Source organism: Tauraco erythrolophus, chromosome 14 (assembly GCF_009769465.1).
Source record: "Tauraco erythrolophus isolate bTauEry1 chromosome 14, bTauEry1.pri, whole genome shotgun sequence".
Taxonomy (NCBI): Eukaryota; Metazoa; Chordata; class Aves; order Musophagiformes; family Musophagidae; genus Tauraco; species Tauraco erythrolophus.
This window is the reverse complement of record NC_141478.1, coordinates 858,838-884,222: the sequence shown is the minus strand read 5'-3', so window position 1 is coordinate 884,222 and position 25,385 is coordinate 858,838. Positions and strand designations below refer to the sequence as shown.

The following is a 25,385-nucleotide window of genomic DNA, read 5'->3' as shown; positions in this document are numbered from 1 at the left end:
TGAGCCAATAAACCAGTGGCTTACAGGGAATATCTATTAAGACAGACAACTTTTATGGAATATGCTTCAAAGTTTCTGAAAAAGTCTGTGATACTGCTTTAATTTTGGTGGTTGTGTAGACTTTTCTTTGAAAATGACCCAGTGAACTGAATCACACACTTTGATTGAAACATCGATTTAGCAGTTGGTTTTAAGAGGACCGGAGTGTTTTCATGCAGCGTTCCGTGTTTGTCACATATAAACGTTTTCACTAATTATTTCAGTTCTTTCCATCACAGTTTTCTAGTTCCCTGAATGTCTTGGTAACTGACATTCCATGTTATTAGTGGTTTTCCTTCCTGCAATTCAAGCAAAGGCCAGATCAGTTTCCTTTCCGATGCGCCACGCGCATAGTGGATATGCTGATAAAGTGTGCAGCTGGATGACAAGAGCTATTAACCTAGAAGTTTATTTTATCTATACATTTCTGATCCTTCTGGCATTTTTTTTATCTCTTCCATGATTATCAGGAGTGGTTGGTGGTCAAAGTCAAACATGCATCAGTAATGGCTGAGAGCTCCCTTGGGAATGGCAGTTCATTGTTTCTTACGGAAGGAAGTAGATCTGGTACACCTTCCATTTCCAGTGCAATTCCTACCAAAACGCAGAATATATTTGCAAAAATAAAAAGTAACCACAGAAAAATCTTTATCTACACAGCTTAAAACTGAAGGTGAACCAGCAGCTTCAGAATTACCCGTGCCGTGGTTGGAATCACAAGCGGTGTTTCTTCTCGAGTTGATGATGCAGCAGTGTGGGACGGAATACGAATTGGGAAAGCTCTTGGGGCTGTTTGCTGCAGCAGAGAATCTTCTGCTTGATGGTAAATACAGCTTCCTCTGTTCGGTGATGTTCCTGCCTTGATCTGGCAACCACCTGCAATGTTTTTGGAGTGACTGAAAAGGTTTGCTGTAAGTGTGTTCACGCTGATTTATTTTTGTGTAGGAGTTTATGTAACCAGAGTTGGTCCTTACGGCGAATCGCAGTGGTGAAAGTGTGATTGTAAGTCGGTTTGGGAGTGATTATGTGCAAGTCTTGATGAGGAGTGCACAGATATTATCTATGGAAGTATTTTAGTCAAGGATTTGGAGTTGATTTCAGTCTCAGGAAGGTTTTAGAGAGCGTAAAATCTATGATCCTTCTCGTGCAGGGTTGTGTGCTGACAGAAGTAGCAGAATTTCCTCAGGTTTAAAATCCAGCTCCCTTTAATTGTTCGTCCTCCTTTAAAACAGGCCCTTATGTGAAGAAACTCTGTGCACTCAGCGAGACCCTGAAGGATTCCTCCGTGTCCATTAATCGCTCCGTCCTAACCAGTCACAGCATGGCCACGTTTCAGAGCGAGTGCGGATCGATTCTGGAGCAGCTACAAGAGAGAGGAATGTTCTCGCTGGCTCGGGAGGTAGCAGCACTGGCTGAGCTGCCCGTGGACAATGTAGTTACTCAAGAGGTACAGTGTAGTTAAACAATGAGACTCACCTCTTAGTACTCCTATTACTGGCAGTATTGCAGATGTTACTTCTCAGTCTTCCTGAAACACAAATTTTTCTTCAGATTTTTATTTGAAATGCAAGTACACCAAACAAGTTGACTGTAAGTGCTGAGCCAAAAAGGACAGCGTAGCTTTCCTTATTCTCTTACTATTCTTACTTGCTATACAGTCAGTTTTATTTCCTGAGAAAAATAGACGGATTTGTTACGGATTGAGACACTTAGTCTAAATTCAGTTTTTCAGTATTCCAGCCATCCAGTGTGATTTTTCTTTTTTGGGAAAATCGCTGTTTAAAACCTTTTGTGAATTTTGCAGGTTCTAAGAGATCTACATCGTTTAAGAGACAGTGGACAGTGGCATCAAAACCAGACTAGAATTGAATTCTGGAAGAAATGTAATGACAACTTCATGAAGAACTCCATCTCCAGCAATGCTGCATCTGAATTTTTTTTTAATCAAGCAAACACAGTGTTTGAACCTTTAGCTGACGAGAAGATAAATGGCGTTATGGAGAGACATTTGTTGCTTACCCTAGCTGGCCATTGGCTGGCCAGGAATGACTCGGTGTCACTGCACAAGTTGGAAGAAATAGAGAAGCAGATCTGGATTTGTCGCATTGCACGACAAATGTTGTCCGCAGACGAGGGGTCAGGCAAGTCAAGATCTTCCTCTCGTGTTGTAGTGGACAGAGATCTTACCTTTGATAACTTAGCTAAGGAGTTTTCTTTTTCAAAGCTACCTGATCTGAACACACCCAAGCACTTAAAACTAGAGAGTCTTCCATGCAGAGAGTCCCAGCAGACCCTGACTAGCGAGGAGGAGGAGTCACTCGAGTTTCTGATCGGATGCCTTCTCGATGAAGGAAGTGTGCACGAAGCCAGCCGTGTTTGCCAGTATTTCCAGTTCTACAACAGAGACGTTTCCCTGGTATTGCATTGCAGAGCTCTGGCCTCAGGGGAGACTGATGTAGACAAATTACACACAGATATTCGGCCGCTCCTGGTAGCAAGAGAGAAGACATCTGAAAGCAGTTCGTCTCAGCAGGGCAGAGTCTCGAGCAGTAAGTAACACTAACCAGTTCAGCCATTTCACAAGTAATACAGTTGTTGGGGTTCCACTGGACTCTTCCTCTCCTGTTACAGTGTTGATTTCCCCAAAAACTTCTGCAGGAAGTAAGGTCTTCCTTCATGGCAGTGGGTGATCTCCTTGGTTCATAAGGCTTCTAACGGAAGGAGGTCGAAGCCTGGTAACTGCTCGTGTGTGCTTTGGGCAGTGTGTTTCTGTGTGCAGCTTCTGTAGTCTCTTAGCTGTTCCTTTTCTCATAGTTCACAGTTCTGTTCCAGTAAAGTAGCACTGAACTTCATCTGTGTTTCTGCTTCTGGAATAGAGGCTGTAGTAAATCTTGAGTGTGTTGCTGGAGCTGAAACATGGGCATGCTTGAGTTAATATATTTCTCTGAATTCTTTGTACATTATAAAGGGTTTAGTGTTTCTTATTAATAGCAAGGCTAAGGCTGGTGATGTTTTGTATAAAGTACTCAGTGCGTATTTATGAGGTGTGAATGAGAAAGCTGTCAGCTGGAACGTTACTTTCTAATGCTGACATATATAAAGCTTAATAGGAAAAGAGAATAAATGAAGCCTTAGCCATCAGAAAGACTGCTGAACCCTTATGCTCTCTTATGATTAGGAATCATCTGAGATATTACGGTGGATATTTTGGCTCATTTGTGTTCTGTCATATTGGTTGTACCCTAAAACTTAAAAAAAATACGTATAAAAAAATAAAATCACAGGTATCAAGAGTTAGTTTTCAAAGACTGAGAAAGTATTATGTATTTGCTGCAGATTTCTGGAGTCTTGCTCCAATATAAGGCTTGTTGGTGCTATCTGTCTTTACAAGAAAGGAATTTATAGTGGTTTTGTTTCCAGCATCAAGCTTAGAAGACTGGACACACATTGTGGCTCCGTCTCTAGATGATCCAGTTGTTACCAGTCTGAAGGCTCTCATAGATGAATGTGTCCATGGGAGAAACTACTGCAGACAGGTTCTCTGTCTGTATGAACTTTCTAAGGTATGTGTCTCGTAACGTTACTGAAGAAACAAGCGGTTTGTGCCAAGCTGTGCTGTGGAGATTCGTGGAGAGCAGGATAAAGAGTGGTGAAAGTACTCATCAACAAGCTTCCGCGGGTGAACTTACCAAGCCTTTGTGTGGAAAAATGGCCAGATGCTTCCTAGGCGTGAAGTGTTGAAATGAGCTCAGCTCCCAGACTCCCCAGGCCCCTACCTCTGACTCCACCAAGCCAGATTTCAGCCTGGGTCTCTTTGATGTGCCTTTTTTATAATCTTTCAAGCGTGTGTTGTTCATCTAGTGCTTCGCTTCAGGCCTGCGTTGTGGGATGCCTTCGTAATCGGCGCTGACCCAGACGCAGACACAGAGATAGCAGCTGCCTTAGAAGTTTGAGCACAGAGGTGCTCTGCAGGCTCCACTGCGTGGCAGCTCGTTACCCAGAGGCTGCTCAGAGGAGTGCCCAGTAAGTTCCAAGTGGTTTGATCCAGACAGTGATAGGAGAAGTGGCAGATTGTTGTGTGCTGCCTCTCTGCTCCTTGACCCTCCTGAGTGCCAGCAGCCCATCTCCGCTGCTTCTCCAGGAGGTGCTGCTCAACAATTCTTTCAGGGTACAGAACCCCTTTCCATGATATTTAGTCCATAGTTTTGGAACGTAGCATTAGTTTTTTCTGAATAAAAACTGCAGCGTGTGTGCCAAAAATATTAGTCTTGTCTTTATCACAGAGGTTCTTAGATCTGCCTACAGAATTTTTCATGCCTTGAATATTCAGAGTGAGTACTTTAGTTTTGAGCTGCTAAGAAGTAGTCATGTTACCAGCTTGTCCCCTTTTATACCATCCATTTACTTCTTGCCTGAAGCTGGATGTTCGTGCTTTGGAATTAAGAGTTGATCTTTGTGTGGATGAGGTGCGTTTGGTGATGAATTTTTAAATTTGGAATATGTTACAGCAGAGAGTTTACAAAGCCTCACTGACTCCTCTTCCAAATGTAACTAGTGTATATTTTTCACTTGAGAGTTTGTGGTATGTAGAGAAGAGGAACCTCGTAAGTAAAACTTAGGCAGTAAACCAGAATATTTAATCTGGGAGGAAATACTCCTGTCTCTCTTCGTGGTATTTTAAGTGTTAAGGTTTGTGTTTGGTTCAGAAAAGCGACAGCTCCATGAGTGCTAAACTTCAAATGGAAAGTACTTAAATGCCATCCTGAGCTGCAGAACATGAATACTGAGGATGCACAGGTGAAGGCACTGTTAACTGGCACAAGGACAGATTGTGTTTGCATTTCTGGGACCTGAGTTTTGTCTGCTCCTCCAGCACTCCCCACTTCCATCAGCTCAGCGTTAAGAAGATGCACTGCAGGTCAGTGTATGTTCTGGCCTGGCATTTTTGCTGTGTGAGATCTTCTAAGTGTGTGTGTGTGTTTCTTAGGAGTTGAACTGCTCCTACAGTGAAATGGCAGCCCACCACCCTGAACAAGTGCTTCGAGCAATCCTGTCGTGCCAGCAGCCGGATCGATGCAGGAGAGCTCAGGCATTCATCAGCACGCAGGGTCTGCAGCCTGAAACTGTGGCAGAGCTGGTGGCTGAAGAGATCGTGCAGGAATTGCTAGTGTCTGCGGAAGGGAAAGGTGGTAAAGAGGCTTGGTCTTGTCTTGTAGCATATGTGGTTTGTAGGTGTGGTGTTTGTGTGTCTGAAAACCAGTCCTGGCTCCTGAGATATTTGGTGATTACAGTTAGCAATGTTTGGGCTGCTGGTGTATGAGGTTTTATACAAATGTCTTTTTTTAGTTACTTTTGTGTCCGATGTGGTGGTGCAGTAGTTAAGGTTTTTTCCTTTATGGGTGTAAATTTAATGATTTTAAAAGAAAGAGTTGTTTGAATTTTTTAATCATGATCTTTGCAGCCCCACATCATCTGACTTGTTAATTTCTTTGTGAAAAGTGTGGCCAAGGTTTGGGGTGGGTTTTTTGGTTGTTTTTTACTTTTTGAAGTGAGGGATATTCCTCAAAACAGCAGGAGTTTATCTGGGGGACTTTTCTATTTGAGTAACTTCTACTTTGCCACAACATTAACAACAAAGTTCCATGAGAAACAATGAGCCATCGGATGGAGATTCTTGAGTCCAGGTGTGCCTTCCTCTGCCCCTGCCATCTGCCACTCCGCTACCCCCCTCACTCTGCTGCTCACCTTGTACCAGCTCACTTGGCTAGCTCAGATGAGTTGGTGCACCTCCTTCAGAAGAGTCAATTTGCTAACTCAGCGGAAGGCAAATCCAGAAAAGAAGAGTTTTCTGTTGAGTTCATGAGTCGAACAGGTTCATGGAAGAATATGAATCGGAGCCACTGCAAGGAATGGGTTAGAATTGGGTTGTGTAAGGAAGGGGAGCAGCAGCAGCCTCCTGGGTGTAATTATAGCAGCAGTACAGTTCGTCAGTGGGATTTCATTGGATTGAACTGGCCAAGAAGTGGTATCTGATTCTTAAATTTAAGCAGTAAGATCAAAAGTGCCTCTAGAGTTGTAGTTCCAAGTCCTAAGTCAGTCTGGATGAAGTTATATTTATCTGTTTGGGTTTTTTTCTATTAATGTAGCTAATCTCTCCTGAACATTTAGCACTTGTGACACAACTCTCTCTCTCTCTGTGGACACAGGCCAGAAACATGTTTTGAACCCCGCAGCTGAGAGCCAGGCGTTCCTACAGCTTGCTAAGCTGTGCCAGGATCATATGTTGGTTGGCATGAAGTTACTGGGTAAAGTTTCCTCCGTACCACGTGGGGAACTGTCATGCAGTAAGTAAATAATCCTTGATGTAACTAGTGTGTTACTAAACATGGCATGACTTGGTTTCAGATCCCCTCGCAGAGAATAAATGCAATACTGATGGAAGCATCTGGCACTGATGTCAAATCTGATATTAAAATAATAGATCTGAGTACAAGCACAGTAAGCATGTTGCTTCAGTTTTCTTTCCAAACAAAATACAGATTTTTTTTTTTTTTTGTGCCAACAGTGGGGAAGGGCAGTCAGTGAGTTACCTGAACTTCTGTAGTTCCATGTGACAGAAGGAGGGTGTCGTGACTTCCTTTGTGCTGGTCACAAATATAAATCGCTTTATATGCCATGGAGATGTTGCCATTGAGTTTATAAAACAGCCAAGGCACTTTGGTACCATTTGGGCACTGGTGGTTTAGAGTGGTTTTAAAAAAGATGTATTATGGGCAGTTAATCTCTGAGGAAAACGAATGAGGATAAGGGTTTTGTGTGAGTTGTCTCATGAGTGTTAATGGGGGCAGAACTTCCAATGTGGTGAGGAAAGAACATCTTCTAGAACACGTTCTGCAGAAGGAAAAGCGTGGCTGAAGTTAGTGGTGAAACTGTTCCAGTGGAATCCAATTGGATTGGAAATTTGGCCAACCTTTGTGAGAAAAGGAGTTAAAAATATCATGTTTCATGTGATCTTTGTGTCCCTAACGCATTTGTCCTGTTGTCAGATCTTAACTTACCCCTTATTTTGTCTGGTTAAGTATTATGGGGGTGAATATTAATATTTTCATGTATGGCTGACTAAAAGTAAGGAAAAGGAGGAAACAATGTTGGGAATTACCAAATGGTGCTGGAGGACTCCACCTCCCTTTGACAGGAGTCTCTGCTGGAGTACCTTTTTGCAGGTAGAGGTGTAGTTGGTTTCTTTGAAAATAAGTTGTGCGGGTTTACGACATGAGCTGTGTTCTTTTCAACATCTGCGTTTTAAATCTGTTGTTCACCAGTCCATGTACCTCTGCTGCTTTTCTGAGGTGAACTGCAGGGTGCTGAGAGGAACATCTGGGGCTCCCAGTGTCGTGATGGCTTTGCAGTAGCAGATCAGGCCTTCCACGGAAAAGGGAATGTGCTAAAATGTACTGATTCAACTTATTTATTTAGTCTGGAATTTGTGAATGATTTTTCAAACCCAGATGCCAAACTTGTGGCCTTTCTGTTTCAAATGCAGAGCTGACTGGTGATAGTGGGGTGCTGATGCATTATTACGTGCTTGTCAGTCAGCTTTTGGTGGAGGAGATGGGAAGTTTTCTGTGTGAAATAAGTAATGTTTCAGAAAATGATCCAAAACCCCCAGACTTTCCCACAGATTGAGAAGCCAGACTGCGTGCATACTGTAACAGAAACTGTTACTTCTTAAAATTGCATAGGGCAGAACCATAATAGCTCAACTTTCTGATCCAGTTGTGCTGTTTGTAACTGGAAAGGCTGTGTATCCTCTGCAGAGATGGCATCACTTTGGAGAGAGGCATAATAATGAACTTCCTCAGCTTATTAACCGAAATACCTGAGTTCTCTTCTCTTCTTCAGTTACAGAACTGCTGATTTTGGCCCACAATTGCTTCAGTTTAACTTGCCACATGGAAGGAATCACTAGAGTCCTCCAAGCAGCACGGCTTCTCACAGACGAACATTTGGCACCTAATGAAGAGTACGGACTTGTGGTACGTGTCTTTGGTGCCATGTGTGTTTATCCAGGTGTTGTGTGAGGGTTCCAGGCACACGTTAGCAAATAACTTTGCTCCTGAGCAGTGCAGGAGGAGTGGGTGGGTGATGGAATGGAGAACAGTCTGTCATCTCTGGTTGACTGGTCTTGTCCAGCCTGTCCCTAGAAGCCAAGAGAGGGTGTTTGGGATGATTTTTATGTCACAGAAGCTCTTGGGAGACTTCTCTGGAAAAATAGAGTGGAGACAGTAGGATGGTGAGGTGGCAATCGTGTAGTAAATCAGAACGGGAGTGTCGAAGTAGCTCAGCCACTGGTGAAGTGTGATGATTTCCATCACCGCGCTGTCGTGCGTCGAAGTCCTGCCTTGAAACGACTCCTGGGGCCTCAGACGTGCCCGGGGCAACGGTGTCGTTGCTAAAAGCTTCGCTGCGTATCTTTATATGGTACAACTGTGTCCCTTCAGCTCACAGTGGAAAACAGGCAGTAGGCTGGTGGAAAAATCCAACCTCTGTGGCTCTCAGGGAACATCTGCCTGCCTAATGCAGCTGTGCCGTGCCGCTGGATCCCCAGCGCAGCGCTCTGGCCTCGCGCCGCCCGCTCCCTGCTCACGGCTTCGGGGGGGGTTTGGAGACCTCGTGTTGGGCTTCGTACTCACACCGTGTTTCCACAGGTCCGTCTGCTCACTGGAATTGGCAGGTACAACGAAATGACCTACATATTTGAACTGCTGCATGAGAAACACTACTTCGAAGTGCTCATGAGAAAGAAGTTGGATCCGGTAGGTGGAAGGGGATAAAGGGGAGACACCTTCAGAGGAATGTGTGACTGCTTCAGAAACTGGTATTTCATAGAGTCATAGAATCGTCTGGTTGGAAGAGACCCTCGAGATCATCGAGTCCAACCATTCCCCCTGCACTGTCAGGGTCCCTACACCATGTTCCTCAACACCAAATCCACACAGTTTTTAAACACCTGCAGGGTTTAAAATTTACAACACGATTTAAAATTTACACAACAATTTAATTTACACAACAAGGTGGAATTATCTGGGCATTTTAATTACTGGAGTATAGGAGGTGTTGTTCAAGTTCACAGTAATAAATTAATTCTGGGGTTTATTCTAGTTTTAGTTTAACAAGTTTGTTCTAATTAGTCCATTGCTGCCACGAGAGCAGCATTGTAACTTCAAGCTTGGAAATGTCAGAGTTCTCATGTCCTGCTTTGGTTTTACTTCCAGTTAATGTTTCATGGGTTTTTTTAAAATAACATATTTATAGCTTTCTTGTAACACAAATAAAGTCATAAACAAATGTCAGTGTTGACATTTGTATGTAAATAAATAAATGCATAGGTGCTGGATTTGCTTACCTGGTGTAATGTCGTTGAGCCCAAGTGTAAAATTGCCATGATGTTTTAAAATAGTATGGAGACACCTCGAAGAGTGCAGTGATCACTTTTTGGAAAATTGTACCAGAACAGATTTGCTTGTTGGTACCAAAACGTGATTTAAAAAAAAAGCTCTTGGAATCTTAACCTGGTGTCCCTTTATGTGGCCAGAGCGGGACGTTGAAGACAGCCCTGCTGGATTACATCAAGCGCTGTCGCCCCGGGGACAGCGAGAAGCACAACATGATCGCCCTGTGCTTCAGCATGTGTCGAGAGATCGGGGAGAATCACGAGGCTGCTGCTTGTATCCAGCTGAAGCTCATCGAGTCTCAGCCGTGGGGTGAGTGGCAGCTGCGGCACCGAGAAACACCAGCAAGGTTGGTCAGGGAGGAGAAGACACGATGCGTAGGTGTAGTGTTGGTTGCCTCTGTTGTCCTGGTAACATCCATTAAACTCCCACTGTCTGGAAGGAGGGGCCCTATTTGCCAGGCTTGGGGTATTCTTTTACCAGTTTACCTGTCTGCTCTGGTATTTTTCCAAAAGTTGAGATTTTTGGCTCTTACTGTAACGTGATGTTCCTGTGGTACCGTGCAGGGAGGAGGTAAGGACACGTGCAGTAGCTTTGATCCTTTAACTGAGCAGCAGGCATCGCTATTTCGTTGTGCTTTTTTAACACAAATTTTTTTTTTTAGTCTTTTGTTGCTTTCTGAATCAATGTTAGGGACAGACTTGGTACCAGGAGGTATTTTTGTAACTTACTTTGTCACCTTTATAAATAACTGGTTATTCTTTTTTTCCCCCCCCATTTCAGAGGAGTCTCTTCGGGATATTGCAAATTTAAAGAAACTGCTGATGAAAGCTTTGACTCTCTTTATTGATGCAGCAGAAAGCTATTCTAAGGTAAAATGGGATGGAATTGTATGACTTCTGTGCAGTACTGGGAGCATGTAAGGAGTGAGCTGAATTGGAAGAACAAATACAGCTGCTCCAGAGAGGGTGTGCAGAATCCTGTCTCAGTAGGAAAGGAGCAAAGGAATCTCTTGCTTTGTCAGCTCAGCAGTGTCCCAGCAGTCCTAATAACACTTGTATCAAAGAGCAGAATGCTGTTCCCTGCTCAGGCTTTAACATCTAAGGTTACAATGAGGTTCCCCAGTTTAGAGGAGTGACCGTGAGCTTAACTAGCTAGAAGAGAACAACGCAGAGTGTTTAAAACTGGTGTGATGATGATGAAAGTAGTGTTTGTGGTGAGTGGAGCTTCATTTAAAACTACTGGAGTATGATCAATGATAAACCACCAGTGATCTAAAGGATGAAATATTAGACAACTCTGAACTCATTGTTGCTCTCGGGAATATTTAGTGATTTCCCCTGGAAACACGCTTCAGAAGACTGCATTTGGCTTTGATCTCTGCCACAGGACTCCTGCGTCCGCCAGTCCTTGCGCTGCAGTCGGCTGACAAAGCTCATCACCCTCCAGCTGCATTTCCTCAGCACTGGCCAGAGCACTATGCTCATCAACCTGGCCAGGCAGAGCCTGATGGATGCCATCGTGTCCCTGCCCAGGTTCTACCAGGTGAGCCTCTTCCTCAGCCCCCACTTTGTGTGCCAACGGTTGTGTTAAGCAGCAGGTGCTGCAGCGCTCTGCTCCTGGGAGCGTAAGCCTCAACTCTGCTACGTGGCCACCAAGTCCCGTGACTATTAACCCGTCGTATTGCTGCCAGTGGGACCAAGCTGGGAAATGCCAGCATGATCCTGGGGCAGACTGGTGCTTGTAACAGTCCTTGCTGGTTTGCTGCCATTGCACAGCCGGGACCTTGGCTCTCCAACAGCTCCCGTGCTGCTGTGAATCGACACTACAGCCCTAAAATCTCTTCGACGTTGGAAAAAAAAAATCTGGAAAGAAGAAAGGAAAGGGCTTTTTCAAGAGAGCAAACACCCTCCCCAACTCAACACCGTGTTTAGGGGTTAAGGAAAATTATTTGCAGTGTTTTGTTACCCTTGTATTTCTCTCTCTCAAGAGCAGCATCAGAGATGGGCCGAACAGAAGACCCAGAATGTTTTAAGTATTCCAAGTATAGGAATGTTTCTGTGCAAGAACGAGCTCTTCCTGCTCAGTAATTCCAGCATCTGTTCTCCCTGCAGGCAGCTATTGTGGCGGAGGCTTACGAGTTTGTTCCAGACTGGGCCGAAGTTCTGTATCAACAAGTGATCACTAAGGGAGACTTCACTTACTTGGAAGAATTTAAACAACAGAGGCCGCTGCAGCCTGCCATGTTCGAGGAGATCGCGAAGAAGTAAGTAGTTCTGTGGTCAGACTGGAACTCGCTTTTCCACAGGCTGCTTTAGAGGAGCAGCTGCGTGTTTAGTAGCCTGCAAGTCTGACTGATGCTAAAAACTTCTACGTGATAAAGTGTTGAGCCTAGAGACTTGAGATCTGTTCAGCACATTGTGGAAGTAGAACTGGATCTACCGTTTTTTTGAGCTGGATGAATAGGGTGCTTCAGGGCTGGTCAGATTCAAATGTTTTTTAAAATGAATCAGAGCAAAATAAACCACCGAGAGAATCTCATGTCCATGTTGAGCTCTCCCTCTTTTCAGGAAGTGTAGTTCTTGCAGTTCTGCAGCAAGATAGTCTTGTCGTTGTCTGTGAAGCCTGTTTCAATTCTACGTGCAATTCTTTCCAGAGTGAAACAACACCCACCCACTGATGCTGCTCTGAGAAACCTGAAGAAACTGCTCACCTACTGTGAAGATGTCTACACATACTACAGGCTGGCTTACGACAACAAGTTCTACGATGTGGTGAATACGCTTCTGAAGGATGCACAGACTGGCTGCTGTCTTAAGGATATGTTATCCAGCTAGATTCCAGCCTCCGGGAAGCAGAGACTGGCTCTGGCGAGGACCAGTGCCGCAGCTTCGTGCATGGTTGGTACTGATGCTTCAGCACGGGTTTTTGTTAATTACCTGCTTCCAATGATACATTGCTATGTGAAAGTGACTCCAGAAAACTGGTCCTGGTTGTAAATATTTAAAACGCTGAGACTGTGTTAAACCTAAAATTGTGTTTTGTATAATAAATCTTCCTGTTTACGAAATACTTGCACAGCTGATGATGCAGCAGCTCTTTAAAGCAGCGGTGTGGATGATGGATCACCACTGGAATCGGATCATCTCACCCACCAAAAGGCTGCAGTAGAACATCCAGTCCATTGGCAATGAATTAAGCGGAAGAACGAGCAAGCTCCTTTGAAACTTTTTAGCTACACACGGTGATAGTTGGTCCTTGATTCCAGTCTGATGATGGGTCCAGTTCTGTTTTCCAGCTCGCTGATCCAGTGACACAGTCCTGCACGACTCCAAGCAGCAGGTACTGACTTCGCTGCCCTCTGGGACTAAAAGAAGTCTCAGACTAAAACCAAAACACGGAGCTCTTCTAGCTGCTAAGTAGAAGAGCTGACTCTGTTTCAGCTGAAACCAGGACAGGTAATCAAGTACCAATGTTAAATTTTAACTCCTTCCCATGCTTGGGCAGAAGCTGGTTAGCAACACCCTGCCAGGAGCTGGCAGCCAGCGGGTTCTGCCACGTTGGTGTCTGGCAAGTTGACAAGAGCAGGGCTGATGTAACTGGGGAGGGGGCAAGGCTTGGGCACGGCTTCAGGCAGAAACCCAGCTGCAGCTCGGCCTCGCTGCAGCCCCCAGAATAAACGCAGCCCGCGGAGCTTCCAGCTGATCCGAAGCCATTGCCTCCTGCCCAGCAAGGGGTGGGGAGGGCGGGTAGCTGACTGCAGCACAGACAGCTTTCCAGTGGAATTAAGCAATGATATTGTACTCCCTAAATATTATCCTAGCAAAAATAGTTGCCATAGCAACCCAGTTAATTAGCAAAGAGATGCCACCAGTGCCTTCTCGGGTGCTGAATGTTTTTGTGCCAGCAGCTGCTGCATAGGACCAGTGTTTGCTTGCACAGTATCCCAGCGCTGCAGCAGCTGTGCCAGGAGCTGTGCCAGGAGCTGTGCCAGGAGCTGTGCCAGGAGCTGTGCACAGGTCTACACAGTGCAAGTCCCTGCTCTTTCGCTAACTAAAATGTTTGATGTAGGGAGGACTGTGCCTGAGCAGAACACCGTTTAGAATTCCAGTTCCAGTCAGCCTCCTACACCCAAGTGAGACCGAGCTGGCTGTGACTAGTCCAAGTTAAACACTGGCTAGCAAGCTTCTTGCTTAAATTTAAAGTTCTTAGCATGAAAGGTGCACCTTGAGCTATGCTTCTAAGAATTACTCACCGTCCCCGATTCTTTAAAAATTTGGGACCACTAACAATGGGGAGGATGTGGAAGAACTTCTGCCTTGAGGAAACACACCCGTGTCCCATCCACACCAGGAACAAACACGTGAGTAAACCAGAGGTTGTAGGTGCAGGACTGGTGGTGGTAACGGCAGCTGCACATAACTGCTCGCACTGCAAGGATCTGCACTGTAAGCCAACCAAAGAACTGGCCCAAAGACAGCTGCAGTGAAGTCCTCAATAGTGATTTTTATTAAATTAGTTGCTTTATAAAACATTGCAGATGTTGTAATTGTTAACATAACAATTTGCCCAACTGTAGTAACTGTCGCAGTTTGCTAAGCAAGTTTGGGGTTTTTTTTAAATGAAAGAAAATGGTTGAGTCGTGAAAGATCTGCCACGACCCATAAAAGACCAAGAAAAGTCTTGTTTTCTTCACACTTAAACCAGGCAGTTAACTGTTAAAGAACACCCAACCCATACAGCTGCATTAGGAGAAATTTAGATGAATGGAAACTAAACTTCGCACTCGAGACACGAGTCATCTTGTCTTTTTTTTTTTTTTTTTTCCAAATCAGCAACCCTTTCCTTGTGCTGACCCCCCCCGTGTTCAAGCTGTGTAGTCGTGGCTCCAGGTGAAGCTGCAGTTCCCCTTCACAACCCGTGACAACCTCGGGCTCTACCTCAAGCCAAAGCAATCGTAACGCTACGCGCACGCACGCCCTCGCTGCAAACCGCTTCCGCTGTCACGCCGCGGCGGCACAGTTAAGGCCATGTCACTCGGCTGTGCTGGCAATGGCACTGCTGGAATTCCTCCCACTTTCCTGGCTGCCACGATAACACCAAATAGCAACAGTTCCCGTGACCAGAACTGTGGGGTTTAACTGCAATGTACAAAGCTTTTACAGGTCTTCGTTCTAACTCCTGGCCACAGAAGAGGAAGCCCAGTGCTTCAGCACGGACTGTCAGGAGTTAAACCACCAGCACAGAGATACTGCAATTTGATTGTAGCATTTGGCAGAATTTAAAGGAAGAAAAGTTGTGCTACATGTTTAAGGGATTATGGGCAACAGAAAGACAACAGAAGGGGAGAGAAGTGTCACATGAAGTCTTCAAAGTCTTGTACGTATTCTCCATCGTATCCTCCGTAATCAGCCAGGTCATCTTTCATCGTAGCCTTCAAACCACCTCCAGGCACAACACCTTTTTTCTTCTTTTTGGCTTTGTTCTGCTTAAATGAGAAGAGCATGTTGACTTTAACATCCACAGTAACTGGGCGTCACTCTAGCTAGAGTAAAGCCACCTGTCTTTGAGCACAAGGCCACTGGTCGCCACCCCTGCACTCCATCCCCCAGTGACACCTACTCAAGGTAAAGCCTCCCCCCATCACATACCTGCCCATGTTTCATCTTTCAGCCTATTTTACCCATACTGTAAACAAGTAGGATAACTAAGTAAATGCAGAGTCTAGCATTTAGTTTTGTGAAATTACCCTTTTCATTGAGGAATTTAATGTGGCTTTTATCACCACAGTGGCCAAACATCTTCCTTGCAAATAAAAAAACAAAAGGAAGTCCTAAACAAACTTTACAGAACATTTCACAGTAAAGCTCTTCCTCGCTGGATTGGTGTAGCTGACCCAACTAATTGACATGAAAAACCAGAGAAGAGTATGAAATTAGGAAGTATATATACTTTTTCTTTTTAAACTTGTTTGGTTCAGTAGGTCACAGGCTTCTCTCCGAAGTGCAGTTCATATGAAGGAAAAAGTTTATCAATCACGGTTGCCAACTCCAGACTTACTGCATTAACACTGGACAGCAAGTCTGGGTTGCATTAAGGTGCTTCCCTCATCCCTGGGGAGTCAGAACAGCACCCAGAAGAACACCTGACACCAGATCAGTTTCTGCCCAAGAGGTTTCCCATTTCACATTTACCAGTTACTCCTCACACGGACAACACTGCCATTTGTTTCCTGACCGTCCTCCAGTTTGATTGAGAACACACCAAGAGCTGCACTGCTGCTCACGTTCTCTGCTTGATTTTGCTGCCATCTAATGATTCACTTAACCACTGAACTCCAGCCCACCTCATGCCATAAAACATGTATTGCATCACAGAAGCAGCAGTTCAGCCATTACATCACGTTTTAAACCTGCTCTTCCTTGCTTAGGCAGTGACTGTTCCTTTAGTTTGCATGACTGTGAAAAATTGCAGTTATCTGCTACTCAAAATCCCAAACTCTGGCAAAGCTTTAAGCTCCTCACAGACTGGTATTCTGTTGACACTGAACAGTAAATGAGGCACTTCTGCCCTGGGGATGTTGGTGTGAGCCTTCAAACGGAGCAGGGTCAGCCCGTGGGTGACACCGGTCAATCCATCACGGTTTGCCTGTGATCTCCAGGTTCAGTCAGCTCCTGATTGCCTCACACAGAGAAGAGGATTTAACTCTAAACAGTCTCCAAGGTGAGTGCCTCATCCCCTGCTGCCACCTCGGACAACATCAGCAGCTCAGCTGAGCGTGTCTCCGTCAGCACCCTTCGTGGTGCTCTCGCTGCGGCACAAACACGCACAACTCTTACCTTTTCTTGTTTTTGTTTTTCACTGCATAGTACTGTCAAAGTATTTGTGATCTTTTTCAAATCGTCAACTTCCACTACATCAGGAAGGAAAAAAAAAAAAGAGATTCCTGATCAGTGTTGTTCTTAAAGGCAGTTAAATAACCCACCACCAACATTCTCTAAACTAGAAATACGCTGCAGTAGTAAGTACAAGCAATTACTGGACTTAAATCAGTAAAATACAGAGTGGGTAATTCTGGTCCCTGCAATCACAGAATTGCCATTTCAGACAGTCCCTAGGAAGCAGTGTGAATGTTGTGGAAGGTAAAACTTGCAAACTGAGAGTTAGTCAACACAAAAGCCTTAATGAGGAGGTGTGTGACCAGTAAAATATGGATCCAGTAACACACAGTGTACCCGAGCACAACAAACAAATCACTATTAGCAGTAAATGGCCCAAGAGGCTGGGTCCTTCACGTTAGAGATCTGGAATCCATTTGAAACGTAAGTTCCCGGCTCCGTCAGCCAGCGATCACTGTGTTTATCCAGCACTGAGTACTATCAGGTTACTACTTCACTGAAGGACACGTACAGCACAGGAAAAGATAATTAAGCAACGATCCACCAAGTCCTTCAGCCTCCCAGAGCAGTGGAAAAAAAATACTTTGTTTTATCTCTGTGTAGTTACATGTTGATTTCCAGATCAATTTATTCTGCAGTCCCGGAATTACATGAACTCCATTTTGTAACAGTTTCCTTCCAAATGAGCCACTCAAGTTATCTGGCTCGGAGAACTGTTACTGTTACCGTTACTATGACTTTACAAATGGCTTCAAGAAAAAGGCGCAGGATTTGGGGCAGCATAAAGAGTCACACTGTTCCAATCACTGTTCCTGAACTGACGCAGAGAGCAGCTCTTGTGCACAATCTGCAGTAGTTTGTCAGAATGGCATCGGATACTACTCAGTGTACGTTCAGTACAGACTACACAGATGAACCTCGATCCCACATTTACTACAACAGTGTGTTCCCAACTTCAGCTCCATCACAATCGCAGTATTGCAGCATGTCTCTTGCTTGACTTACATGAAATACATACGTCCCGAACTAATGCTTCCAAAAAACTGGCATAATGTAAGGATTTTTCGTACTGTGTAATTTTCTCTTTTAGTAGTTTGCCAAATTCCGTAAAGTCATCTTTTGAAGAGGGATTCATGGCATCTATTCCACAAGTGTTATTTACACCTGCACAGAAGGAGAGATATTACAGGAAACATTAGCTGTGATCCCCAAAAGGTGACACCAGAGGAAACACGGAGCCTCGCTGACGGTCAGCTCTTCACCTCCACTCCAGCTTTGCAAAACCACAGCCCAGGGTCGCTCACTCGCCTCCCGCTGCCTTCTGCCACACAAAGCCTCGCAGCCCGAGGGACGAGCCTCTACGGAAAGCCTGTTCCTTTCCCCTTAAATAAGGAATTCCCGTCTTGAGCTCATGAATGCAAAGTTTAGTTGGCTCTTTGCAGCTGTGTGCACCACACCCCCCTCCCCACGGCACCGGGGACTCGCAGAGCAGAATTTTCACCGAGTAATACGCTGTGTAAGTCACTGTGCTCAAGGAACACGCCTTCGCGTTTGAAGAATGCTGCTGTGAGTCAGGATCCTGCCGGTTCTGTCAAAGCACAAAACCAGAAGGAGCTGCTCTGGGTCTATCCATCCACGCCAGGAAATGCCCGTTCCACAGACGCAGAGGCGTCCTCAGCACCCAGCTTATTGCCCAAACTGCCCGGAGTAAAGCGTGCAGGAGTCACGCTGTGCCACGCATGTCCGAAGCCTCACTGAGTCCGTGCTGTAAAGCACCTTGGAACATTTAGAGACAGCACTTTTCCTCCTTTTTGCACACTCACCTTTTTACCAGAAACACCAGTATGCTGGGAAATCCAGTCAGCCATCTTTCTGCCATAACCTCCTACCACAGCACCTTCTACGCTAAAGACATTTCCCTGGTTCTCGCAATTACCCCTCAGTGCCAGGACGTGCCTCCAGGGGTTCGAACCTAAACTCCTCTCTGTTCCCAGTGACACGACCTGCGTGTGCTCTGATGGTCCAGTCCTGCCCAGTCAGTTCTGCAGAGCACCCTCAGGTGTTACTGGCAGGACACAGCACTTCTGGGATGCGGAGAGTTCGCTGACCTGCAGGACTCGGGCACAGCACACTTACCAAATGTTTCTTTAGCTAACTCAAGGTCTGACTCCTCTTGTAATTTCTTTAGCCGTAGTTTATCTGCTAACTGTTCTTCCGGGGTGAGTTCTTTATGTTCCTCGGGCGCCTCGAGCTGAACAGAAGCACAGATGCAAGGAGAACGTTACACCGGTTACCCCCGAGCACGGGCCGTCCAACAAACCAGGTTTCTGCCAGAGCCACCGGAGCAGCTTACGCCTGCCTGAAGCCAGGAGCCCCCCAGCATGCAGAGACCTGCAAACCAGCCCAGCGAAGCGTCCCAGCGCCACGTTGTTGAATCGATTGCTGGTTTTACACGAAGTGGGAAGAAACACCTTGTTCTGAGTCTCACTGCTGCGTGTTTTGCACACAGGAGCAGAGACGAGCGTTACTGCAATGGCTGGTGACATTACAGAGAAGTTAAAGCTGACATCCCCCAGATGTTATTAAGTGCATGACTAAAATCTGGTTTATCAGACTAGTCAAGATCTTTACAGGTCTTTTTTAATCTCAAAAAAAAACCAAAATCCCAAACCTGCCCTCTAAATGTTATGAGACCCGGGAGAAATACCAGTTACCCTTTTTTTCAGCTCCTCTTGCTTTTTCTTCAGTAGCTTTTCTTTTTCTTTAATTTTTTCTGCTATTTTCTTTTTTTCTGAAACTTTTGGTTCTGTAAAACATTGAACAATACAGCTCTCAAAATCTACTGGTTTTCTTCTCTCCAGCAACTACAGAAACACTAAAGGGGGAGAAAGCCACAGAGCTGTTACTGGAATGGGAGTTCAGAGTCGCTCCGTCACCACCAAACTGGGTTTGATCCTTCAGATACGCTGTGAGACGAGACCAGTGCCTGTCCTGCTGCGGCACGCAGAGCCATTATTCCTTTGAAGTCTTACCTTGTTTTACCTCTGTCTCCTTTACTTCCTCCTCTTCCTCCTCATCATCCCAGTTATCCTACAAAATAAGTTTTAATTAAGATTCTTTTACAGATACTTATTTAGGTCACAAAGGACAGTAGCTCACGTGTAACCTCTACAAATGCTGATCCATTGATCCACGAACCTTCTGGCCACCACCAGGACTGTTTCTGTTTGACTGGCACGGGCGCTATCAGAACACCCTTCCCACAAACAAACCACTTCAATGTTCCCAACAGCCGTCGCGCTCTCCAGTGTTTTCCAACACTGGGCTGCCGTGTCTGCAGTAACTCTGCTCCAGTTTCCACCCTCCCGGTGCTCCTCACGCCAGCCATGGCTCACAGCCTCCTTCCCTCGGGAGCCACCATCCCCACCCCTCACGGCCACTGCCCTGCTCCCAGGTGGGCGATCCATGGCTCGAAACGCTCCATGGCTCACCTGAGCCCTGAGGAAGCGGGATGTCCGACAGACCCGACCTGCGGATGTGGTCTGCAGGCTTTGCCGGCAGCAATTCCGCGGCTCCTGCCCGCCAGTTAGCCGGGTGAGGGCTGTGGCACCGTGTGCTCTTGTCCTGGCACCACGGCACAGCCGGGCGCTCGGCCTCCGCTCGGAAACCAGCGCCCTAAATTGATCCGAGTTACACGCCGAGTACCACGGGATGGACACACCACGAGTTAAAGCCAAAAATCCTCGCAGGGATCTAATCTGAGTTTCCTGTTTCGGCTCCACTCGAGCTCACCGATGGCAAGAGCTGCCTTACACAGCACCCCACAGTGCCAGTGCTTAACCCCATCACTCCCGGGTTCTGCATCTCCACCCCACTAAGGTGAGCAGCTGCACCAGCCATTTATTCAGCTCTGGGGGCTGCTACTGGCACGAGGCCATGAAGGACACTGGTGTGTCCCTGCAGCGTGCTGATCCAAGCAAGGATCCACCAGCTCACTCCAGTTAATTGGCACTTGTAAGGGACGCGGCTTCCCTTCCACATTCCGAGAAGCTGACTTGAATTTGGAGCAGCATTATTTGAGCTCCTGGCTAATTAAGAGTTTGTCACACCCACTTCTTAAATAGCTCTTCTCATTACTGCCGCACGGAGCTCGCTGCCTGATCCCTGCCCTGCCCAGACGTTTCAAAATCCAGCGTTTCGGGAGCAGACCCCGAGGAAGGGCATCTGTCCGTGATGCGCAGGCACGCAGGGGGCTGAGGGAAACCAGTGCGTGTCCTTAGTCCGCCTGGGCTCCGCGCCACGAGATGCCCCACCGCAGCCCCGTCCCCGCGGGGTCTCGCTTCCCAAGCCGGGATGGCACAGCGGCACGGGGCAGCGGAGCCCCCGGCGGGCAGCGAGCCCACCTCCGGCCCAACCGCCCCCGAGCTCCGCCGTGCAATTCCAGAGCCCGACTCCCGGCACAGGGCTCGGCGGGTGCCGGGAGCCACCCCAGCCCCACGGGCCAGCCGAGGCCCCGCTCCCTGCGGTGCTGAGACACGCGGAACGCTGTCTCGCTCTTCTCCAAGCTTTTTTTTTTTAAACAGCAATAGAACATGAGCAATACAGCAGGCAGCTTTTTTTTCCACTAGAGGGTGGGGGGAGCATCCCTTCATACACCTATTTCTGCATTTATAAATTCCAGAACTCTCTCGAGGAACAGAAAATCGTTCTAGCACTGTATCGTTGTGCTGATACTGAGTAATTCACAGAGGACATCTCCATTCCCAAATACATCCACTAAAGCAGCTGAAGTATTCCAACAATTCTCATTTACACATCTTTATCTAAATTAAAGCTCCTGCAAACACCTCCCGTTTCATGTAAATAAACCCTTGATGAGAGCAGCCCTTCATTTCATAAGCTCCATCACATGGACCTTAAACACATGATAATGTTCATTATTGCCCCCAAAACCAGAAGACATGACTGGAAAGCGGCAGGTACCCCAGCACGGAGGTTCCCAGCCAAACCTGAATGCCCTCCTTCCCAGAGAAATGACCGACAGCTGCTGCCTGGATGGCACCACACTTTTCCCAGTTCTGGCTTTGCTAAGCAGGGCTGCCCAGGAGTAAATAGATGGAAATTCCTTGGCAGGTGGCCCGTCTTCTGGGAAACTGGTGTGCTGGGTAACACTGGAGAGTAGTTTTGTTACTGATGAAGATGCTAATTTTAAACCCAGGGAAGTCGAAGTTTCCTGACCTTCACAGTTATTTTAAGTTCGTTACTAAAAAAATCTTCCAAAATAAACTACAGAATCTGAATATATAAAACACATCCCAAAATGTGAAACATCGACCTTAGGACCAACTAATTGTCAGAAAACACCTCGTGCTTCCATTTCAGACCACGCCATTTCTCCAGGGGCCCCTCGCAAACTCGGCACCCCGAGCTGAACCACCCCCTCCGTGATCCTTGCTGTCTGCACAGGAGGAGCAAACCAGAGCAAAACAAACCAGTTTGCTGGACCTGGCCCTCCCTCCAGATGCAGCTCCAGGGCTAAAGCCGCAATTCCTCGGGAAGAGTTAAGCTGCTCCATTCTCACTACACATGGGAAAACTTTCTAAACAGCCACGGAAAGCACAGGAGTCTGAGAGAATCACTCTGCAGAGCCCAGTCCTCTCGGACACGTGCTGGCGCAGCAGAAAGTTCCTCACTTTCCAAAGAAGGAGGAAAAGCACAGCCCAAAGAGACGGCGAGCCTGCGACACGCACGTGTACACACCCCCCCAAACCGTACGTGCACGGTGTCGTGTTGGAACCACCCTCGTCACAAATGACTGTAGCTGCGGCGCTCGGAGACACCTTCGCTCACCTGCCTGCCGTAGTGTGACACATGGTAACTACTGGGGGTGTGTGGTGTTACATCTAAGAAGGAAAATATGATCTACAAAAACGTGGGGTTTTTTTTTTTTTGAAGAAAGGATAAACTACTTTTTTCATACTGTTTATAAAAAGCACGCTCACCCTCGGCTCCAAGGACAACTGTGCTGTTTTTTCCGAGATTCTGCTAACAGCCAGCAGCCCAAACAAGCCCAACGTGTCCTCACGCTCCACCTCAGACAGTGTCAGGCTTGTGGCCCTGCCGCAGCGGCCGAGTCACCTCACGAGGCTGGTACAGTCTCAGCAGCCTCACTTGAAATAAAAATGCCTTTTTCAGTTGTCTATTTCCATTCCCCACGTTCACCAACACGTTCTGTCTGCTCCCTGACATCACGCTGCTCACTGTCTGTAGGAACGCGGAGCCAGCGGAGGTTTCCGTGGCACCCGCCATCCAGTCCCCCCGGCATCCTAAGGGGCAGCTGGAACCAAGCAGGAGAAAACGAGCTTTTAAGGAAGGGCTGTCTGCTTCCAGAAGCATCAGAAACAAACATCTTGCAGCCTTCCAGTACCTAAAGGGGCTACAGGAAAGCTGGAGAGGGGCTTTGGACAGGGGTGTGCAGTGACAGCACACGGGGCGATGGCTTTAAACAAAAAGAGGGGAGATTTCGATGGGATCTAAGGAAGAAATTCTTCCCTCTGAGGGTGGTGAGGCACTGGCACAGGTTGCCCAGAGAAGCTGTGGCTGCCCCATCCCTGGCAGTGTTCAAGGCCAGGTTGGACGGGGCTTTGAGCAACCTGGTGTAGTGGAAGGTGTCCCTGCCCATGGCAGGGGGGTTGGAACTGGGTGGTCTGGAAGGTCCCTTCCAGCCCAAACCATTCCATGATTCCATGATCTGCACGTTTTAACGCCGATTCCATGCAGACACAGCAAAAATCCATGTCGAATAGTGCCGTAAGCGCCGTGGGGAGCACGGAACCCGACAGTGCTGCTGTGCTTCCAGCGGCACCGGGGGGGTCAGGGGGGGCTGTGAGGGAGGAGAAAGGGGCAGAACGGACCCGCTGGTGCAAGGCAGAGGCTTCTGGCCAGAGGCACGAGCACAGCTCCGCTTTGGGTCGATCCCACCCGCGCTCAGAACCGCCCGTCTGAGGGGCTGCAGCGGGGGGCGCCCCGCGGGGCACGGCAAGGCGGCCCGAGCCCGGCACGCGGCGAGTGGGTCCCCGGGAGCAGCAGACGCGTCTTCGGGCCTTTGAAACACGTCTGTCCGTCCGTCTGTCCGCCCCTGGAAGAGCCGACACCGCGGGACGGAACCCGGGCACACACGGGGCGGGGTTCGGGGCAGAGACGGGCTCGTGTCCCACGCGGCGTTTGACCCGTCGGCTGCCGCCGAGCGCTGCACCGACACCGGGAGTCGCTTCCCCACGGGCGGAGCCGCCGGGATCGGCCCGAGCCGCCGCCGCCGCCGCCCTGCGGGCCCGGCCCGGCCGCGCGCCCCCCCCCGCCCCGGGCCTGCGCGTCACCGCCAGAGAGGCGCGAACGCCGCCGGCCCGGCCCGCCCGGAGGGAGCTCCCCTCGCCCGCCCCGGGCCGGGCCGCGCCGCCGCGGCCCCGTTCCCCGCACACGCGGCACCATATGGCAGCGGCCCGCGGCGGGCCCGGCCCGCTCCCCGCCGCCCCCGGCCCGCTCCCCGCCGCCAGGCCCCGCCAGGCCGCACCTTCACGTCGTCCTCCTCATCCTCGCCGGCCCAGCGGTCTCCGGCCGCTCCCGGCACCAGCCGCTTCGCCACCGGCTCCACCACCTCGAAGCTGTCCGCGTCTGTGGGGGAGAGCAGAGCGGGTGAGCGCGGGCGGGCGGGCGGGCGGGCGGAGGCGCCGGCGGGGCGCGGCGGCCGCCACTCACCCCACGAATCCGCCGCCTCCGCCGCCGCCATCTTCCCCGCCGGGCCGCGACCGCCGGCGCTCGTGCGGGCACGGTGAGGCGGCCGCGCCAGAGCGGCCCCCAGCCAGCGCCGCGCGCGGGGCACGCCGGGACGGCGGCGGACTGCCGAGGCCCCGCCCCGCCGCGCCCACGGCGCGAGCGCTCCCCTCAAGCTCCGCCCACCGCGGGGCGGCGGGATGGCGGCGGTCCCGGTGCTGTTTCCCCGCCGGGCGGATCGCCGCAGCCCCGCGGCGCTGTCCTGGAGCGGCGGGGAGGGCTCCGCCCGCACGGGGCTCCCGCCGGCGGGACACGCTCGGCACCGGGGACACACTCGGCGCTGGCGGCGCTTCGATCTGCCGCTGCCGGTCCCGGTGCGCGGCCCCCCGCGATGAGCCGCATCACCGTGGGAACGGTCCCGCGGCTGTGCCGTTCCCGCGCTCCCACCCACGGGCCCGGCGGGAGCCGCACTGTTCCGCACCCGCGGAGCTGCTCTGCTCGGGGAACGGGCGCTTGGCGAACGCTTCCCGCACCGCGGCTGTGCGGGAGCGCGGGGGGCCAGCCCCGCACCGGGAAACTCTCCCGCTTCCCGAAAAAAGCCGAACTCGGGGCGGTCCGGGCTGAGGCCGCGCACCCTCCGCGGGTGGCGGAGCTTTAACACAAACAGGTGAAACGCCGCGAAAAATGGCAAACGCCGCAAAAACCGGCCCCACGCGGGGGGAGCTTCGGCAGCGGCCGCGGCCCCGGCCGTCCCCGGGTCCGTTCGTGCGCGCTGAGGTTCAGCCGGTGCCGCGGGCGGGCGGGGCTGCGGCGGGGAAAAAACATCACTGGAGCTGGGATTGTCGGCGTCAATTCTGGGAAATGTGTAGGAAACGGCACAAAAATGGAATATGAGGGTATAGATAAAAGGAGAAAATTAAGATTTTTTTTTTTTTAGAAGGAGAAAATCCTATTAAAGTGTGTGTCGGAATTCTTCTCGGAGTTACCCTCATCTCTGGCCTGAGCTCATTCCCTCGTCTTTGCTGCCACGTTGTCTTTCCTCTTAGGGAAGAAAAGGCGGGAAGCAGACTCTTTTGAAGATCCTTCACCCGTTAACAATAGGGATGCGCGGTGCAAGCAGAGCAACAGGCAAAGGCTGGAACACCCCGACTGCTGGCCCAGACGTCCCCGGCTGGCTCGGACTCTGCTTTTCCTTTTCCTTCCCCAAAACGCCAGCAGTGCTGGG

The 25,385-nt window shown here is 48.9% G+C and overlaps 2 protein-coding genes across 3 annotated transcripts in view; one reads left to right on the top strand and one right to left on the bottom strand.

Annotated features, from left to right (window-relative positions):
• SPG11 (SPG11 vesicle trafficking associated, spatacsin) overlaps positions 1 to 12,513 on the top strand; it is a 34,491-nt gene extending 21,978 nt beyond the window's left edge. The window contains exons 28-40 of the mRNA XM_086620091.1: positions 700 to 862; positions 1,272 to 1,486; positions 1,844 to 2,588; positions 3,460 to 3,602; positions 5,027 to 5,225; positions 6,246 to 6,383; positions 7,942 to 8,075; positions 8,748 to 8,855; positions 9,635 to 9,803; positions 10,275 to 10,363; positions 10,881 to 11,036; positions 11,606 to 11,757; positions 12,148 to 12,513. Coding sequence (XP_086476217.1) covers positions 700 to 862; positions 1,272 to 1,486; positions 1,844 to 2,588; positions 3,460 to 3,602; positions 5,027 to 5,225; positions 6,246 to 6,383; positions 7,942 to 8,075; positions 8,748 to 8,855; positions 9,635 to 9,803; positions 10,275 to 10,363; positions 10,881 to 11,036; positions 11,606 to 11,757; positions 12,148 to 12,328 — 2,592 coding nt within the window. The 3' untranslated portion in view covers positions 12,329 to 12,513. The remainder of the gene's footprint in view (positions 1 to 699; positions 863 to 1,271; positions 1,487 to 1,843; positions 2,589 to 3,459; positions 3,603 to 5,026; positions 5,226 to 6,245; positions 6,384 to 7,941; positions 8,076 to 8,747; positions 8,856 to 9,634; positions 9,804 to 10,274; positions 10,364 to 10,880; positions 11,037 to 11,605; positions 11,758 to 12,147) is intronic.
• A 1,470-nt stretch (positions 12,514 to 13,983) lies between these two features.
• EIF3J (eukaryotic translation initiation factor 3 subunit J) lies at positions 13,984 to 24,176 on the bottom strand. Of its 2 annotated transcripts, XM_086620478.1 has the most exons (8): positions 24,146 to 24,176; positions 23,961 to 24,061; positions 19,423 to 19,480; positions 19,105 to 19,196; positions 18,527 to 18,641; positions 17,396 to 17,554; positions 16,331 to 16,404; positions 13,984 to 14,979 (listed from the first exon to the last, which is right to left on the bottom strand). In XM_086620478.1, the coding sequence occupies exons 1-8, from the start codon at positions 24,174 to 24,176 to the stop codon at positions 14,848 to 14,850; spliced, it is 762 nt and encodes a 253-aa protein (XP_086476604.1). In that variant the 3' UTR covers positions 13,984 to 14,847. The 2 variants fall into 2 exon arrangements, with proteins under 2 accessions (XP_086476604.1, XP_086476605.1); XM_086620479.1 differs by lacking the exons at positions 19,105 to 19,196; positions 19,423 to 19,480.
• Positions 24,177 to 25,385: the final 1,209 nt, after the last annotated feature.

Bases quoted from the DNA above. Each gene is read 5' to 3' on its own strand.
- EIF3J (XM_086620478.1), bottom strand. From the start codon at position 24,176: ATGGCGGCGGCGGAGGCGGCGGATTCGTGGG. The intron at 18,642-19,104 runs GTAACTGGTATT...GCTTCTGTTCAG, and splicing joins AAGAGGAGCTGAAAAAAAGG to CTCGAGGCGCCCGAGGAACA. The intron at 14,980-16,330 runs GTAAGAGTTGTG...TTCTCATTTAAG, and splicing joins AAAAACAAAAACAAGAAAAG to CAGAACAAAGCCAAAAAGAA.